This window comes from Dermacentor silvarum, chromosome 9, assembly GCF_013339745.2.
Source record: "Dermacentor silvarum isolate Dsil-2018 chromosome 9, BIME_Dsil_1.4, whole genome shotgun sequence".
In the NCBI taxonomy this organism is placed as follows: Eukaryota; Metazoa; Arthropoda; class Arachnida; order Ixodida; family Ixodidae; genus Dermacentor; species Dermacentor silvarum.
In genome coordinates this window covers 147,692,167-147,708,485 of record NC_051162.1, presented here as the reverse complement: position 1 = coordinate 147,708,485, position 16,319 = coordinate 147,692,167, and the positions used below count along the sequence as shown (strand labels likewise).

Below are 16,319 nucleotides of genomic sequence, written 5' to 3'. Positions count from 1 at the left end.
TCACGGCTAGACTGTCTGCATCGCTTTCAAGATGGGGCTTGGGCGGCCGCCCCATAAGCAGCAGCTGCTGGAGTAAACCCCCCCCCTACCCACTCGGGTGGGAAGACAGCGCACTTACTCCCCACTTTCCATCCTTGCACACGGGAGATTGCGCCGCTAACGTCGGCTCGCCGTCGCATGCTTTCACTCGCACGTACAGCATATGGCGCTATCACGAGATGAACCCGTACGTCCATTACTGCACAGCACCCATAGCAATTGCCAGACCATACCAATTGCCAACCCAGCACACGCGCGCTCTACCTACCCTCCTTCTCCGCGAAGCTTCGCCTCATTTCTCCTTCCCCACTTCGCTTAACTTGACCTAGACTTTCCTCTAGGTGGCATTGCTTTGCTGCACGCTCAGCGCGCTCCTTCGTACTTTCCCTAGTGTGCAATTCTCTTCTCTACCTCCAAGGGCCTTCCTCCTCCGCTCCTTCATGGCTTCGCACTAAACAGCGCCGACTTCACAATGGGCCATTTATGCTTGCGTGTAAAACGGTTGTGTACTGTGTTCTGGGTGCATTCCAAGGAGCACCAGGTTGTTATAATCAATCCGGAGCCTTCCACAATAGCATCCCTGATTACCCACTGCACATTCGTGAGAGGCTAAGCTCCAACGAGATCATTTTATTAAAATTAAGCTGAGCAGTTGAGATTAAGAGCAAGACATGTACAGTAAAAGCTCGTTAATTTGAATTCCACAGGGACACTTAACGAGTTCGAATTAAACCGAATTCGAACTAACGAAAGTCATCGAAACACAGCAAGAATTGAGACCGGGTTGCTAGAAAGCACTTGTAACTGACAATATTTATTGACCAAAATAATCTGTGATCACTTTTTACTTCTTTTCTTTGAAAGCGATAGCCATCAGTTTGTCTTCCAAAGCGCGAACATGCCGCATAGCTTCATCTTCACCCTCCTTGAAGCTAAAAAATAGGTGCCAGACACCGAGCACTTCCATTACAGTCGCCGATGGACTTTTTGGACTTTATGGATATTCCGGACTTCATAAATGCATTGTCAGGGTTCCCACAGAGCTAATGCAATTTTGCGACCGATTTTTCGGACGAATTTAGGCCCCAAAGTTAGATTTTCCGAACTAAATCGCTTGTTCTGAGCCCCGCATGCCACGCTACCCAATCGTGGAAGCTGCCATGTTGGGTTTTCCATTGGTTTGGCCAGGCTTGGCTTCCAGTAGCCCCTGCTCTATGTAGCGACCGCGCTATCTTTTTGTCTCGGAGGCCATGCCCGCTCTTTTTCGGCTGACAAAACGCTCCAGGGGACGGCACTTGTTCCGTTTTGTTTCTGTTTTCGGTTAGCGCTATCATCACAGCCAATTATTGCGGGTTCCTCATTTTTTTTTTAATTACTGAGCGGCGGCATGCAGTTCGAATTATGATGGAGGAGATGATGCGTGTGTGACATAACGAGTTGGTTTACCCATAGACGCTATTCTGCGTGTCCGGACCGTGACAGTCAATTCGAATTATCCAAAAGTTCGAAATAATGAGGTGCGAATTAACAAGCTTTTACTGTAGTCGGGCAGGTAAGGTAATGTATAGAGCCGATAACCAGTGCTGTATTCGAGTAACAGAATGCATCCCAAAGGACGTTAAGTGCAGTCGAGGACCGCTGGGGACTAGATGGCGTAATGTGATGAGGAAATTGGCAGGGCATAAGATGGAGGCGGCCAATGAAACGCAGACGTAATTGCACTTGTACTGGTTCTGCTCCTATTAATTTACCTGTACAAATTGCTCATTGTTGTAATCGCGTCAAACGTGGCTGGTGACGATTATCTGCCCTCGCTGTTCAGTGCGCAGAGCCTGCGCGCGCATCCTTTGTTGGCGCTGTTATCGTGTTAAAAGCGCGGCGACCAAGCTGTGTCGTGTCATATGTGTTTCTGCCATGAGCTGCAATAAACGGCTTTCGCATATCGGCGTCTTCATTGTAACATTGGCGACGAGGATGGGATAAGCAGCACTGAAGCTATGGCCACCACTTACGGCAAGCTGCCGGAGTTCTGCCCGGACTCGGGAAACATCGACGTCTACCTAGAAAGGTTCGAACTATTTGCAAAAGCAAATGGAATAGACGACGGAAAGAAGCTTGAAGTCTTCCTGACCATAATAGGAGAGAAGGCCTACGTGACACTGCGTAGCTTACTGCTGCCGAAAACGCCCACCGAAGTAAAGTACGAAGACGCCAAGAAGGTGCTGCAACAGCACTACGCCCTGAAGCGGTCTGTGGTCACTGAGCGATACCACTTCTACAGGCGGAACCAGGAGTCAAATGAAACCATCGCACAGTTTCTTGTGGAATTGAAGAGGCTCGCCGCGACATGTTCTTTCGGAAATTTCCTCCAAGAAGCGCTACGGGACCGCCTAATTGCCGGACTACGGAGCGACACCATCCGATGCCGTCTTCTTGCCTTGCCCGACGACGAGGTCACCTGGGAACGGGTGTGCAAGGTAGCCACCGCCATGGAGGCTGCACAGAAGGACACCCAGGACATGCTGTGCGACAGCGCCGGGGCCAGCAACGCTCAACTGCACTGGCAAGGAAGCCAAGGGAAGCCTAACGCAACCAGCCAGGTACTAAAAAAAAACTATACGCAAAAAACTGCAGTAGAGTGTCATAGGTGCGGTGGTCAGCACGCTCCTACAAGGTGTCCATTTGTAAAAAGTGCTTGTTTTAAGTGTTCTAAACGTGGTCATGTCGCAAAAATGTGCAAAACGCGAGTTGTTCAGGCTGTAGAAGTACCGGCAACAGAGCAGGATTTGCAGGATTTGCTGACTATATGTCAAACAAACAGAGCAGGCAGTCCGCCTCCCATAGTAGTAAAAGTAATCATAAACGGTCACGAAGTACCGATGGAATTGGACACGGGGGCTGCCGTTACAATCATGTCTGAAAAAGACTTTGCAGAGAACTTCCCTGACCTATCGTACAACTGTGAGGACGTAAAACTCGGAGTGTACAACGGCACCGCAATCAATGTAAGGGGCGTTGCCCAAGTCGATGTGAAGTGCGGGAAGCAAAGCCACCGCCTACCACTTGTCATTGCCAAGTATGAAGAAGGGGTGCGCATGCCTGTGCTCCTCGGTCGTGACTGGCTCGCAAAGATAAAAGTGAACTTGCCTGATGCCTTGCAGAAACTGCATGAGGTTGCGCTTAAAGTACAAGCAGTCGCGCCTCTAAAAACTCAAGGAGCTGTAGAAGCATTAAAACAACAGCACGCTGATGTTTTTCAAGCAGGCTATGGTGCTATAAAAGGATACAAGGGTAGCATTCGCACGAAAGAGAATGCAGTTCCAGTTTTCTGTAAGGCGAGGCCTGTACCGTATGCCTTGCGAGAACAAGTGGAAAAAGAACTGGCGGAACTAGAGAAGGCTGAAGTAATTTACCGGGTGCGGCACAGCACCTGGGCAACGCCACTAGTAATTGTGCCCAAGAAAAATGGACCAGAAATAAGGATATGTGGTGACTATAGAGTCAGTGTGAACAAGTGCATCGAGGTAGATCACTATCCCTTGCCACTTCCTGAGGATATCTTTGCATCCCTGGTGGGAGGAACCGTGTTCACTGTGTTAGACTTGGCAAAAGCTTATTTACAGCTGGAGTTGGACGAGCATGCCGAAGAACTTCTAACGGTTAACACGCACATGGGTCTCTTTAGATACCGGCGGTTGCCGTTCGGCGTTGCGAGTGCGCCTGCTATGTTTCAAGCAGTCATGGATCAGGTTTTGCATGGCATACCTGGCACAGCCTGTTACTTAGACGACGTGCTGATAGCTGGGAAAGACCTACCAGAGTGCTACAAACGAACGAAGGAAGTGCTAAATGCTCTGAGTAAGCACGGGATCCGAGTAAATGTGGCGAAATGCGTTTTCTTTCAAGAAAGGGTACAATACCTAGGGCACGAAATAGACCAACACGGTCTGCATCCCACGGCGAATAAAGTAAAAGCAATCCTTGAAGCACCGAAACCGAGCAATGTGACCCAGTTGAGGGCATTTTTAGGCCTAGTGAACTTCTATGCAAAATTTTTGCCCAATTTGGCCGGACAACTAGAACCGCTTCACCAGCTTCTACGCAAGGGAAGCATATGGCAGTGGTCGCGTCAGTGCGATGAGTGTTTCAGGCGATGTAAGCAGTTGCTAACTAAAGAAACAGTCTTGGAGCTGTATGACGTAAAAAAGGAAATCCAGCTGACATGTGATGCATCTGCTTACGGGCTGGGCGCGGTGTTATCGCACGTAGTGAATGGCGTTGAGCGTCCGGTCGCATTCGCTTCCAGATCAATGTCACAGGCGGAAAGAAACTATGCCCACATTGAGAAAGAGGCACTCGCCATCATTTTCGGCGTAAAGAAATTTCATAAGTATCTTTATGGCCGCAGCTTCGTTATTATCACTGACCATCAACCACTCACGATAATTTTTGAAGCTAGACATCACAGTAGTGCTGTGGCAGCGGCGCGAGTCCACCGCTGGGCCATTTTTCTGTCGAACTACCGTTTCCGCATTGTGCACAAACCAGGGGCAAAGATTAGCAATGCTGACGGCTTGTCGCGTCTACCATTGTCTGAAAACACTGATGATGTAGATAAGATTTTTTACTTTTCTCCTGCCAGAGAATTGCCCTTAACTGCAAAGGACATCGCACATGAAACATCTAAGGACTCTGTCTTGAGTGCTGTGCGTGAAATGACATGGCATGGCTGGCCGCGGTCGGTAGAGGCGCAGTATCAACCGTTCTTTGTAAGACGGTTTGAACTTTCGGTAGATGATGCCTGCTTAATTTGGGAGAACCGAGTGGTTATACCCCGCGCTCTTCAACAGGAAGTACTGTTGCTGTTACATGAACAACACATGGGTATCAGTAAAATGAAGGCCCTGGCGAGATCAATGGTATGGTGGCCCGGAATCGACAGCAGCCTTGAACAAACTGTAAAACAATGTCACATCTGCCAGAGTGTAAGGCCAGTGGGCCAACCAGCGCCACTGACCCCATGGAGGTGGTGCACTAACAGTTGGGAGCGAGTGCACCTCGACTTTGCAGAAAAAGAAAACAAGATGTTTCTGGTCGCAGTCGATTCACACTCCAAGTGGGTAGATGTCAAAATAATGAATTCAACTACGGCGCAAAAGACCATTGAGACAGTAAGGTCATTGTTTGCAAGCTATGGGTTGCCTCAGGAGATAGTTACGGACAATGGGCCACAGTTTCGAGCGAAAGAGTTTGATGATTTCTTGCAGGCAAACGGGGTCAAGCATACTTTGACTCCGCCTTATCATCCTCAATCTAACGGCGCAGCAGAACGAGCAGTGCAGACTGTTAAGCAGTCATTGCTAAAGCAACTGCTAGAGGATGAACGGAGCCACAGTTCCAGATCCTTGCAACACAGAGTTGACAACTTCCTTTTCGCGTACAGAACTACGCCGCACACATTCACTGGTAAAACACCAGCAGAGTTGTTTTTAAAGAGAAAGCTGCGGACAAGACTTTCTCTGCTCAAACCAGACATGGAAGGTACGATCAATTCGAAGTCTGAGAGAGAAGTGCGCAGTGCAAATAAACGTAGGGGAAAGCCTAGAGCATTTTCTGTGGGCGATCGCGTGCTCGTGCGTACTGTTCGTGGTGAACTTGTAAAGTGGCGACCTGGAAACATTGTGAGCGTGAAATCTCCGGTAACGTACCTGGTGAATGTTGATAAACAAACGCGCTTTGTGCATGCCGATCACCTACGTTGCACTTCTTTGAAACATGAAGAATATGTGGAAGACTGTGGTGATGAAATGTCTTTGCCGCATGCCAGTGATATTTTGGAAAAGGGAAATTGCTCAGCACAACCGCCAGTGTCGTCACCACAACCGCCGCACACCCCTCCTATACTTAGACGTAGCACACGGGTGACACGCCCACCAGATCGACTGATGTACCATTGAATGTGATTTTGTTTGTGGGGGAGTGTTGTAATCGCGTCAAACGTGGCTGGTGACGATTATCTGCCCTCGCTGTTCAGTGCGCAGAGCCTGCGCGCGCATCCTTTGTTGGCGCTGTTATCGTGTTAAAAGCGCGGCGACCAAGCTGTGTCGTGTCATATGTGTTTCTGCCATGAGCTGCAATAAACGGCTTTCGCATATCGGCGTCTTCATTGTAACACTCATGAGGTCCGAGTTTGGTGGTTTTACTTCGTGACCTCATTTTGTAAAATGTCTTCGGCCTTGTTACTTCCATTGTGATCACAACAAAGACTGACTGACGAGGACAGCATTTTAAATTGAAATAGTGAAATCGTAAATTGGTTGTTTGTCATAAATCTGTTGAGTTGTGTCTATGTGGAAGTTATTTGGAGTGTTTGCACTATTTGTTATAACGAGGGTTAGCTATACTTTCCTTTTCACATTATGTGAGGTTGTTAAAGTAACCTCTCCGTGTTCCATTAATGCGCATTATAATTCAGTTTCTTTCAGTGCCTCATTTGCATTCGTTTATTCATTTCCTTGTTCTAATTCTCTCGTTTGGTGATGCAGGCGTTTTGTGGTCCGGCCTTCAGGCTGCTGGCAAATGCCGATGCCCTGCGCAACCACCCTGACACAGTCGACGACTTGTTCAGGCTATGCACGAGGTTAGTGGCCTGCTTCGCCTTTGAGGGGTCTTGAAGCACTTTCTCGTCATAAGCGGATAAGGCTTCCCAGTCATGAGTTCAGACATTGAACTCGTGAGATGTTCAGACATGAAAAGCAGACCAAAATGCTTCATGGTGCACTTGTTTGTCATGGGGGCCTACAGTTTTGCTCAAAAGATTGCCTACCTTCAACCTCTTGAAATCCCTGTCACTTTTTTTGCTTAGTTTGCATGCTGTGTTTGCTCTGCTGGCATTCACTAGTGAGCTCGAGATCACAGGTTTGATTTGTTACTGTGGTGGCTGCATTTTGCCATATTGGCTGAACTTTCTTTTTGATGTCACGATTAAAGGGGGACCTAGCTTTCGCATCACGAAAGATGGTCAAGATTTTTTTGTAAATCGCATTTTCAGTTTCTGTAAGCGTTTTTGTATCCGATTCCGAAATCATGTAGAAGTGCTCTAAAAAGTATTTTGTATCAGCCAAGGTGCCGAAACATGTAGCGGAAATCGCAAAAGAACATCCATAATATCCGGAACGGCAAAACCGAGTGCCGCCACCTGCGAAAGCTGGTTTCTTTTTCTATTTTTGACAAAGCATTCTGTTTTTGAATGAGTTGTGTAAGTGCAGGTTCGTATTCTTTGATTTGTGAATTAAACAATTCAAAAGGGGTTTAATTGTAATGGGCCCTTGAATGGTCTCACATGACGATGAATTGAATGCTCTCACGTGACAGCCTTTACATGCCACAAGCATTACCACCACAGATGGGAGATGTAATGTGTAAGGCGAAGCGTTGCACAAATTGTTGCAGCACAAGACATGTGCTTCAGTCACGAACGTTGACGCTGGGAAATCAGATGAAAGGGGATCGTGTCAACGAGGTTCCACTTTATATAATGCTCAATTTCCTGTGCCATGGTCTTGTAAATCCTCAAATCATTCTGACAAGGAATGTTTTGCTGAAGTTCGTAGGTTGGGTGCTTTGGACCCAGAATTCCAAGACCATTTGCGCATAAAAACTGGCTTGTAAGAACAAGTTGCAGAAAGTCCTGATAGGCAGAGAGGTGAGAAAAGAGCTGCCAGCCAGTGACTAGACTGTTCCTACGAATAAAAATTGCTTTGTGGGTACAATTTTTTAATATCTCGACTTCTCACTCCTTCAGGTACATTCAGCGGATGCCTGTGGTGTTCCTGAAGAACCCCGCCCTGTCGGGTATCATCCAGTGTGCTCTCGCTGCCTGTCCTCTGGACCACCGGGAAGCCAACACGTCGGTGATGAAGTTCCTCTGCGACCTCATTCACTGCGGACGGTCCAAGAAGGTGCGTGCCACACCTGCTTCATGTGGTTGATTGTTGTTGCATGTTGCAGCAAACTGCCATTGCACACTCTTAATTTGTCAGACCTGTCAGAGCTGTGCCAGCGCATGTTGTTTGAAGGTAATGTGCATACCTGCCACTCTCTCGAGTTTTACAGCTAAGCTGTTAAGGGGAGTTTTTCAGCTGTTCTTGTGCGGTGGTGAAGGCCAGTGTGCTTGCTATTGGCCAGCAGTGGAACTTCCATCAGAGTCCCGAATTTTTTTTTTTTTTGAAGCGTAATTATCAGTGATTATAAAATAATGGTTAGTTTGAGTACACCTCTCAGGTATAGGAACACTTACGTTGCAGGTCTTTTTTTTTTTAGCTAGTAATGCGTAATTTTTGCTTCTCACATTGCATTATACACTGTAGACCGCTTATAACGTAAGTCGCCGGAGTCGCGAATATTCGCACTATAAGCGGTACCGCACTATAACCAAAGTTAATATTTTCAAGGCCCGCTAATATGCAAAACACGTGCGCCGAGCCGCCACGCGTATGTGACAGTCGAGGAATGCGGCTAGAACGTTTGCATTCAATTTACAGTCGAATCTCGTTAATTCGAACAAAATCGGGCGGCGGCGCCTCTGACCGGCATTGCTCTGGCAGCGCCATAGAGTAAAAGCTTAGAGACCCCTCAATGTCGCGCGCGAACAAAAAAAAAAAAATGCGGTGGAAATTTTACTCTCTCTCAAATGGCAAGGTTGCCGATTCTGCGTTGCGCCGGAACATGCGTGTACGTGCCTACGTCTCAGCCACGCTACCGTAGCCACGCGTAGAAAATGGCAGTGAACCCTTCTTTCTCCTTTATGCTTCCTCTACATTCTAGTCACGTGTTGACCTTGCACGCTGCGGCTACGGCGCAGAGGGAAGCAGCGGCGCCAACGAAACTGCCCACGGCGACAGTCGAAAGTGAAGGAGCTACGAGGGAGGGCGAGGGGAGTCACCGAAGCGGCGGAGTTGCCGAGGCGAAATCCGCTTCCCTGCCGCCCTCCTCCCTCACATTCCACGGTCTCCGCATGCACCCTTCGCCGTGCCGTGCCAGCGCCGCCCGCTTCCTGAAGTTTCGTTTACTGCCGTTATCGTAAAGCGAGCATTGGCCGGCGTTGGCAGTTTCGTGGCGCTCGCTCGCTATGCTCGCCGTGACATTTCACGACTCGCACTCAAGATTCTAGTTTCAGCCTCACTGGCTGTTCGTTCGCACCACGTGCCCTTCTCCTCCACTTCGTCTCTCTTTCTTCCTCGAGCACTCCTTGGGGTGCCCGTTTGAGGGGAGCGTTCGCCGTCTCCGCTGACTTCCGTGCTCCCAGGCAGCCGCACTGTAACCGGTATTTCGTTTCCCGCAACTGCACTATAAGCGATACGGTTATACATGGAGTGCTATGGGAAAATTAACGGGAGTCTGAAAAGACCGCATTATATCCGGTCCTGCACTATAAGCGGTTACGTTATAAGTGGTTTATACTGTACCAGCTCCACTTTGGAGGTCAGCTAGGATCTTGTACGGCTGCGGTGATGGAGAGCAGCGCGCAACGCTGCTTGCGTGGGGCCTCAAGGGGCTGTATGACCAGGTTTTCTGTGAAAATGCCCATGCGGTGTTGGTGATGAATCATCGAACTGCCAGCAAACTTACCAATTGTACTTGTGAAGCGTGTGAGAACTCACTTATACAGTTAAACTTCGTTATACTGAAGTTTCGCTAAATTAGAATTCGACCTTCTATGCAAACACAGGAGGGGACAGGGAGGGGCGGCAAAATTTTCCAAATTATCGAGCACTATGAAAAATTAAAGTTGAATGAGATAAAAATTCCTTTTGTTGAATGAGAGTCGGCGGTGGAAGATACGGTGTCACGTCATGTCAATGATATCTTCACATCGGCGGTACGAAACAAAGCCAGACATGCTTTCGTGTACACTTCGCCCCTGCGGCCGATAGTGTCGTCTGCCTCTCCCTCGCTCTTCAATGTGCCTCCGAAACTCGAAAAGATGCAATCTCCAGTACTAAATGCGCGGGAAGACAGCGCACATGAAGCCATGCCATCTCGGCGGCAGATTACCTCTGAAACGGTGGGTGGGCTGTTTACGTGCTTGGCCATGCTGACAGCCATGCACAGTCAAGGCCACGCTGGAAAAGGAGACGGGCGTGCCAACCTGCCCCCCCCTCCCCACACACACACACACTTTCTCTCCTCCTCTTCCTTTGCATGCACTTGATCGCTTTACGGCGAGCTCGCTCCCCCCTTTCCTCTGCAATGCACGCTATAAAGAAATTATGATACCTGCACCGTCTTCTTGTGGCACTGCAAATCTCTGTTATCTGCACGGGTACTTGCTTCGAGAAGTTTATTCACACCATTTTCTGAAGCACACAAAATCAGCAACAGCTAAGTTGCTGAAAAAGTCACTGTGATCTAAAAACACTGTGTTGCTTGTTGGTATCTGCTCTTCTAAGTTTGCCGCTGCTGGAGCTTGTGTGCTGTGTGTAAAGGTGAATGGTCATTACGGGAATGCTATGTATCCCACAAAAGGTGTGTGTGTGCCTAGGACAGACACTAAAAATTCGTGCTATTCCTTCGACCCCCTTGTCGTGTTTGTGGGATTTTTATATTAGTTTTTAAATTTCACAGGGGTTATCAGGTGTCCATGTGGCATGTTAACTGTGCCGGCACTCTGTCATGACCTGGTGTGGCAGTTCCCCGCCCAATATCCAAGGAACTGAATGGAGGGACAGCCGTAGCCGTAGTTAAAATACTGCCTACCAGGTACTGCACACCCCACGGTGCCACCACTGCGTGTTGACAAAAATCTGGTAGAAAATCGGGCACGTGGCTTGAGGGGCTATCGGTTGACGCAACGGTGCCGTTTTGGAACCATCATAAAGGGGAGGGATCTGAGCTTCAGATAGCCGCAGCAGCGTATTTTGCAGTGCAGAAATAAAACCAAAAGAAGAGAACGAAAAATGAAGAAAACTAGCATTGCAATTTGTTACTGCTGCCACGCGCACACAGGAAGGGCTCCCATTGGCTGATGCAGATATCAATCGCCCGCACATGTTACATGCATTTTGACAGCGGCGAGTTGTGCACTTCTTTTTTCCTGGTGAAGTTTGCCGATAGCGGTAGGATGCGTCACTGGATCACGTTACTTTTGTTAGTGCGTCCAAAATGCAGGATTGGTTAGTTTACAATTCAAAACTGGTCGCATTGAAAGAAGGAAAACTTAGAGGGAGAGAGAGAGAGAGGGGCTTAGTTGCATGTGTAACACCCCCCCCCTCCTCTCTCTCAGTTGCAAGATGTTCGCCCCTCAAAAATTTCTTGGGAGTACTCTCCTGCACACACAATATGGGCTCCCACCAGCAACAAGTTGTGATTTTGTTTCATTTTTATTTCCTTTTTCTCTATTAGAAATACCAAACCTGTCACAGATTTTACCCCCTGAGCTAGTTAACAGTCCAGTAGGTAAACATGTTTAATTTACCCTGTGCTTTCCTTGGATCCATTATTTATTGGCTTCATATGGTTTCACTGTAACGAAGAAAAAAGCACCAGTCAGTGAGGCACATCTGCAGCGCCTTTTTTCTTACTTGGCCGGCTTTCTCTGCACCGTGTCCAATCACTCCCATCTTCCCTTACGCTGTGACTGGACACATTTACAATTGATGACTTGCGGGGTACGACAACATCAGTGCTGGAACTTTGAAGCTGAACTTTTCAGCCATCTCGGACTAGGCCGGACGGACTGGCCCCTTACAAAGTGCTTTCAGTGTGCTTGGCTGACTGGAGCTTTTTTCTTCATTACAATATTTATTTAGTTCCAATTTTTTTCACTGTGGCTGCGTCGAGCACGGTGTTACCTGCGGGATTTAAGCCGGAGGATGGCTGCAGCGAGGTCTCTTTCACTTTGGTTCAGTGTGCTGCGCGCACCTGAAAGAATGGAATGAATGGCACTTTGATTATTGCCTGTGTGAGTATAAAGGTTGCTGGGTGCATCGCGATGGACGGTTGTTTGGCATGGCTCCTGTTCGCCCTATTCGGTCGCGCTTCCGTGCTTCGGAACTTTGTGTGTGCCCTCCTTTTACAGCGACCGGGTCTGCAGTGTTCGTTGTAACAGTACGATGCTTTTGAAAATGTTCATTATATCTTGACATAGTTTAAATATAGGCAGGGTCGAAAAATCATAAATGTTGGGAATTAGTGTCACCTGTAGTCACCTCAATATGTTTGTTGTAACCGATAGATTGTTATACCTGGGATCGTTATAAGTGGGTTTGACTGTACGTACAAATTTTGTGCTAGAAAACAGGGTGCCGCATATGCTCGGGAGTCTACTATCGTTGCATAACATGAATGTTCCAAACTATCAGTAACTTGAGTGCATAGGCATCAAGATGTACTTCAAGTACTTCAATCACTTCAACTGTGAGGCTTTTCTTTCGAGGAACCCGTACGGGTTTCCTTTGTAGCAATTGCTACGATTGAGTGGATGTCTCATTTTCCCTTTAAGATGTACAGTATGGTCTACATTTATTGAAGGGAACACCGAATTAGTATGCAAGCACTGATTGCGGCTTAGTTCTATATGAAGGTCCGGAAATTTATTTTTTTAATCAGTATAAAATTTGTTGAATAGAATCAAGTACTTTTTTGCTCCTGAAGCTGAAGTAGTAGTGAAGTTATGTTGTACAGAATATCCTATGAGATTTTCAGCTTAACACTGGACCTCTGTTTTATGGCAGTCTTTTTACATAAAAAGTATTTCTTTCCAATTTTACTCCAAAATACAGAAGGGTTTTCCTAGCTTTACGGTTACGTGACTTTTCTGGGTTATCGTCAGCTCATGAAGGTCAGTCTGCAGTGCAGACAGAAGCGTGAGCAGTGTATCGTATGACTCAATCAGCGATTCGCACGTAGGCACGGTTGTGTCGACAGCAATCACACGGGGCCTTTTCATTGTCAAGTTTAGCATCATTCATCATCATCAGCCTATTCTTATGCCCATTGCAGGCCGAAGGCCGTTCCCTGCGATCTCCAATTACCCCTGTCTTGCGCTAGCTGATTCCAACTTGCGCCTGCAAGTTTCCTAACTTCATCACCCCACCTAGTTTTCTGCCGTCCTCAACTGCGCTTCCCTTCTCTTGGTATTCATTCTGTAACTCTAATGGTCCACCGGTTATCCATCCTACGCATTACATGGCCTGCCCAGCTCAATTTTTTTTCTCCTAATGTCAGCCACTGTCGTTGAAAAGGAAAGGGTACAATCGGCATCATTCATGACCTGTCAAATGGTCCAGAAATCGGAAGGGCCACGGCAATCTCATGTGAGGCACCCCAGGGTATCTGGCATAAAATGACATGGACAACACCTGCCTGCCCTCTTCCACCTACCCGGTCAAGCGCGAGCACCCCCCCCCCCCCCCCCCCCCCAAAAAAATACCTGGTTACGCTGCCGGGCACATGCGGTATGTTAACATACCCAGCTCCTACACCCATTGCCTAAGTTGTCTATTCGGACGCACAACTCGGCAAGACAGCATCAGCCAGCAGTCAGCACCTGTAAAGTGGGGGGAAGAGTCAAAGAAAGAAAGAAAGCTTTGCTTTAAAAAGCGATCTCGAAGGCCATGCCATTGCGGGCGGAAGCGTCGTCGGAAGCAATGCAGGAGCCGGATATATGCCACGGCCGCCATGTTTTTGATATCGCCTGTAGCTGTGTCATATGCTGGTGCTTGCAGGAGACACCGGACTTTGCGGAGCGGCAGTCGCTTGTTGGATCCTTGCTGTCCAGCCAGGGCCAGACGATTGTGACCACTCTGATCCAGTCCTCCATCTTCTGCCTGCCCACCGCACTCTTGCCCGATGTGGCTGAGGTGCTCTACGAGTTGATTGAGTTTGATCGGCAGGTGAGGGCAGCAAAGCTGATTGCTGTTAGTCTTGAAATGAAGCCGAACCTTGTCATAGCTGAAATTCGTTATGAGCATATATTTGTTACGTGCTGATGTCGGCAAGAAACATTTTACACTTAGTTCGCTAACCCAATAATTCGTTCATAGAATCTTGACTGTGCTAACGGGCAGTGCAGACCACGTCTGAGCTAGGTTGTAGTAGTGCTTAGCAGTGTAGCCAAACACGATCCACCATCAGTCAAGGCAACAAATGGAAATGAAGGAAATTCTAGACCATTAGTTGAGCTTTGTATAGAACCATTGACCTTTTTTGAGTATGCAGCAATGCAAATCGTGTTTTATTATCCTTTGTCGTTATTATCTTATCGCCTCAGTGGCATGGGAATACCACAGGCTTCTGCCAGAACAACGTTCATTGCCTGTATCGAAACCACGGTGAAAGAATATTTAGGTGTTGACACTGCGCGCGAGCGAGCGTCCAGATTATGTTCGGCCGCGCGCGGGCGCACCGAGTAGCTCTGCTGCGAGCAGATAGAGGGCGCCGTGGCCAGCGGTCCCAGCTTAGCGGCGCCGGCGGCTTGGCATTCCTCTGCCTCCGCTAAATTTTCGTTCATAGTGGAGTGAGTAAGGCCCAACCGCATGCACGCGATTTTCGAGCGACAGCGACAAGCGACGGCGACGAGCGACAGGTTTTGCTGTCGCGGAGGGCTATCCGTCGCTGTCGCTGGTCGTGTCGCCGGTTTCTGGCCAGCCAGAAAATATCGCTTGTCGCCCGGAAGTCAGCGCGACGACATCCGCTGGGGACAGCGATTGCACAACAACATGGCAGCAATCAATCTGCCCGCTTCGATCTGAATTCGCTCTTGCAACTTGCTCTCTGCTGTGACAGCAAAAAATAAATAGCACAATCAGTCATCGCTTCACCTCATCGCTAGCTGTAGACTAAGTATCGGCGCTCTCTTGTCGTTATTATTGAGATCGGTTGTTTTGTTTTGACGGTGTTAGGCCTGAGACGCCACCGAGAGCCGAGAAAGTGTTTTAGGTTTTGCCCAACAGATGGCGCCACGGCACCTTACGCTGGCGGCATGGGACGGAGTTCCACTGGGGATGCATGGGACGGATTTTCACTGGGGATGATAACATATTTTAGCTAGGTCTAGATAAAACATTGACCTTTTGATAAAATTGAGATTTCTTTACGCGCGCACGATAACACTTATTCGCACAACAATGTAAATCCGTCGCAACTCTTTTTCGCGATGTCGCGTTCATGCGGTTGCTCCACGCCGCGACACGACAGCGCGACAGGGTGTGCCTGTCGCGTCGCTTGTCGCTGTCGCTTGAATATCGCGTGCATGCGGTTGGGCCTTAAGTCTCAAAGCGCGAAAAAAAATTTCTATTTCACATTAAAGTGATAAGTGTACCAGGCTTCGCTAACATGAAGGTTCCTTGTGCAGGGCGTGGATGACGTGAACACGGATCAATCGGGCAGCACTCAAAGCCCACTGAAGTTACCCTCGCGCGCGCAATTTGTTTCGTCCGGTCTAGTCGTTCATCCAAGCATAAAAAAAGTGTTAGCCCACGTGCTACCCCTCGATCAGAAGAAAATAGTGACTGCACCAGAAAATGTATTTCATGCTTATCGCTGCTTCCATTCACACTCAGAAAACCGTTCAATCATCGTTGCGCGAATTCAATGTGGCCGCAATATAAATTAAGAAATGAAACGGCGCAAGCTTCCGATATGCAATGCACTAGAGAAAAGTGGCTGTTCATGGCTAGAACTTAAGATGAGAATGCACACCAGCTATGTAAAAACTCTTTCAAATGGGAATTTATTAGGCGGGACGAAGGCAGGCGTCTATCTTGAATTAGAGCATCACTACGACAGTTTACTGATGAAAACCTGAGCAAATGCCTTTTTTATTTCAATTCCACTTAACATAGACCGTGTATATTATTCATTGGGCTTTCGTCCATTGAAGACTGAGTGGCTCTTGCAAGATCTAAAAAAAGAGGTGACTCAGAAAACCGTTCAATCATCGTTTTTTCTTAAATTGCATATGAGAATGTGCCAATGTAAGCGTGTTTGACAATGCATGCTACAGCCTGTCCACAAATACACTTACACCCACCACACAATAATCCCATAGAGCTTTCTTATTTTTTGCATAGACACAACACGAAAAAACTTGTGCATGAAGCAGCTCAATAATTTTAATAGGTGATAACCATCCCAGAAGCTTGCGGTCTCATACACTCCCACAATAGAAAAATGTATAAAAAACATGCAAGCGTGTAATATACACCACACGCGCATTGTAAAAAAAATTCTGTAGCCAGGATGGAACAAATTTGAAAATCAGGCACACATCTGCACAG

The 16,319-nt window shown here is 47.8% G+C and overlaps 2 protein-coding genes across 2 annotated transcripts in view; both read left to right on the top strand.

The window, feature by feature from the left end:
* The first annotated feature begins 2,009 nt into the window (after positions 1-2,009).
* On the top strand, positions 2,010-6,209 carry LOC125939941 (uncharacterized protein K02A2.6-like). Its single transcript, XM_049655489.1, has one exon. The coding sequence runs from the start codon at positions 2,037-2,039 to the stop codon at positions 5,994-5,996; it is 3,960 nt and encodes a 1,319-aa protein (XP_049511446.1). The 5' UTR covers positions 2,010-2,036; the 3' UTR covers positions 5,997-6,209.
* Positions 6,210-6,578: 369 nt separating this feature from the next.
* Positions 6,579-16,319, top strand: part of LOC119463970 (transportin-3-like) — a 59,308-nt gene continuing 49,567 nt past the window's right edge. The window contains exons 1-3 of the mRNA XM_037724793.2: positions 6,579-6,679; positions 7,844-8,000; positions 13,767-13,934. Coding sequence (XP_037580721.2) covers positions 6,579-6,679; positions 7,844-8,000; positions 13,767-13,934 — 426 coding nt within the window. The remainder of the gene's footprint in view (positions 6,680-7,843; positions 8,001-13,766; positions 13,935-16,319) is intronic.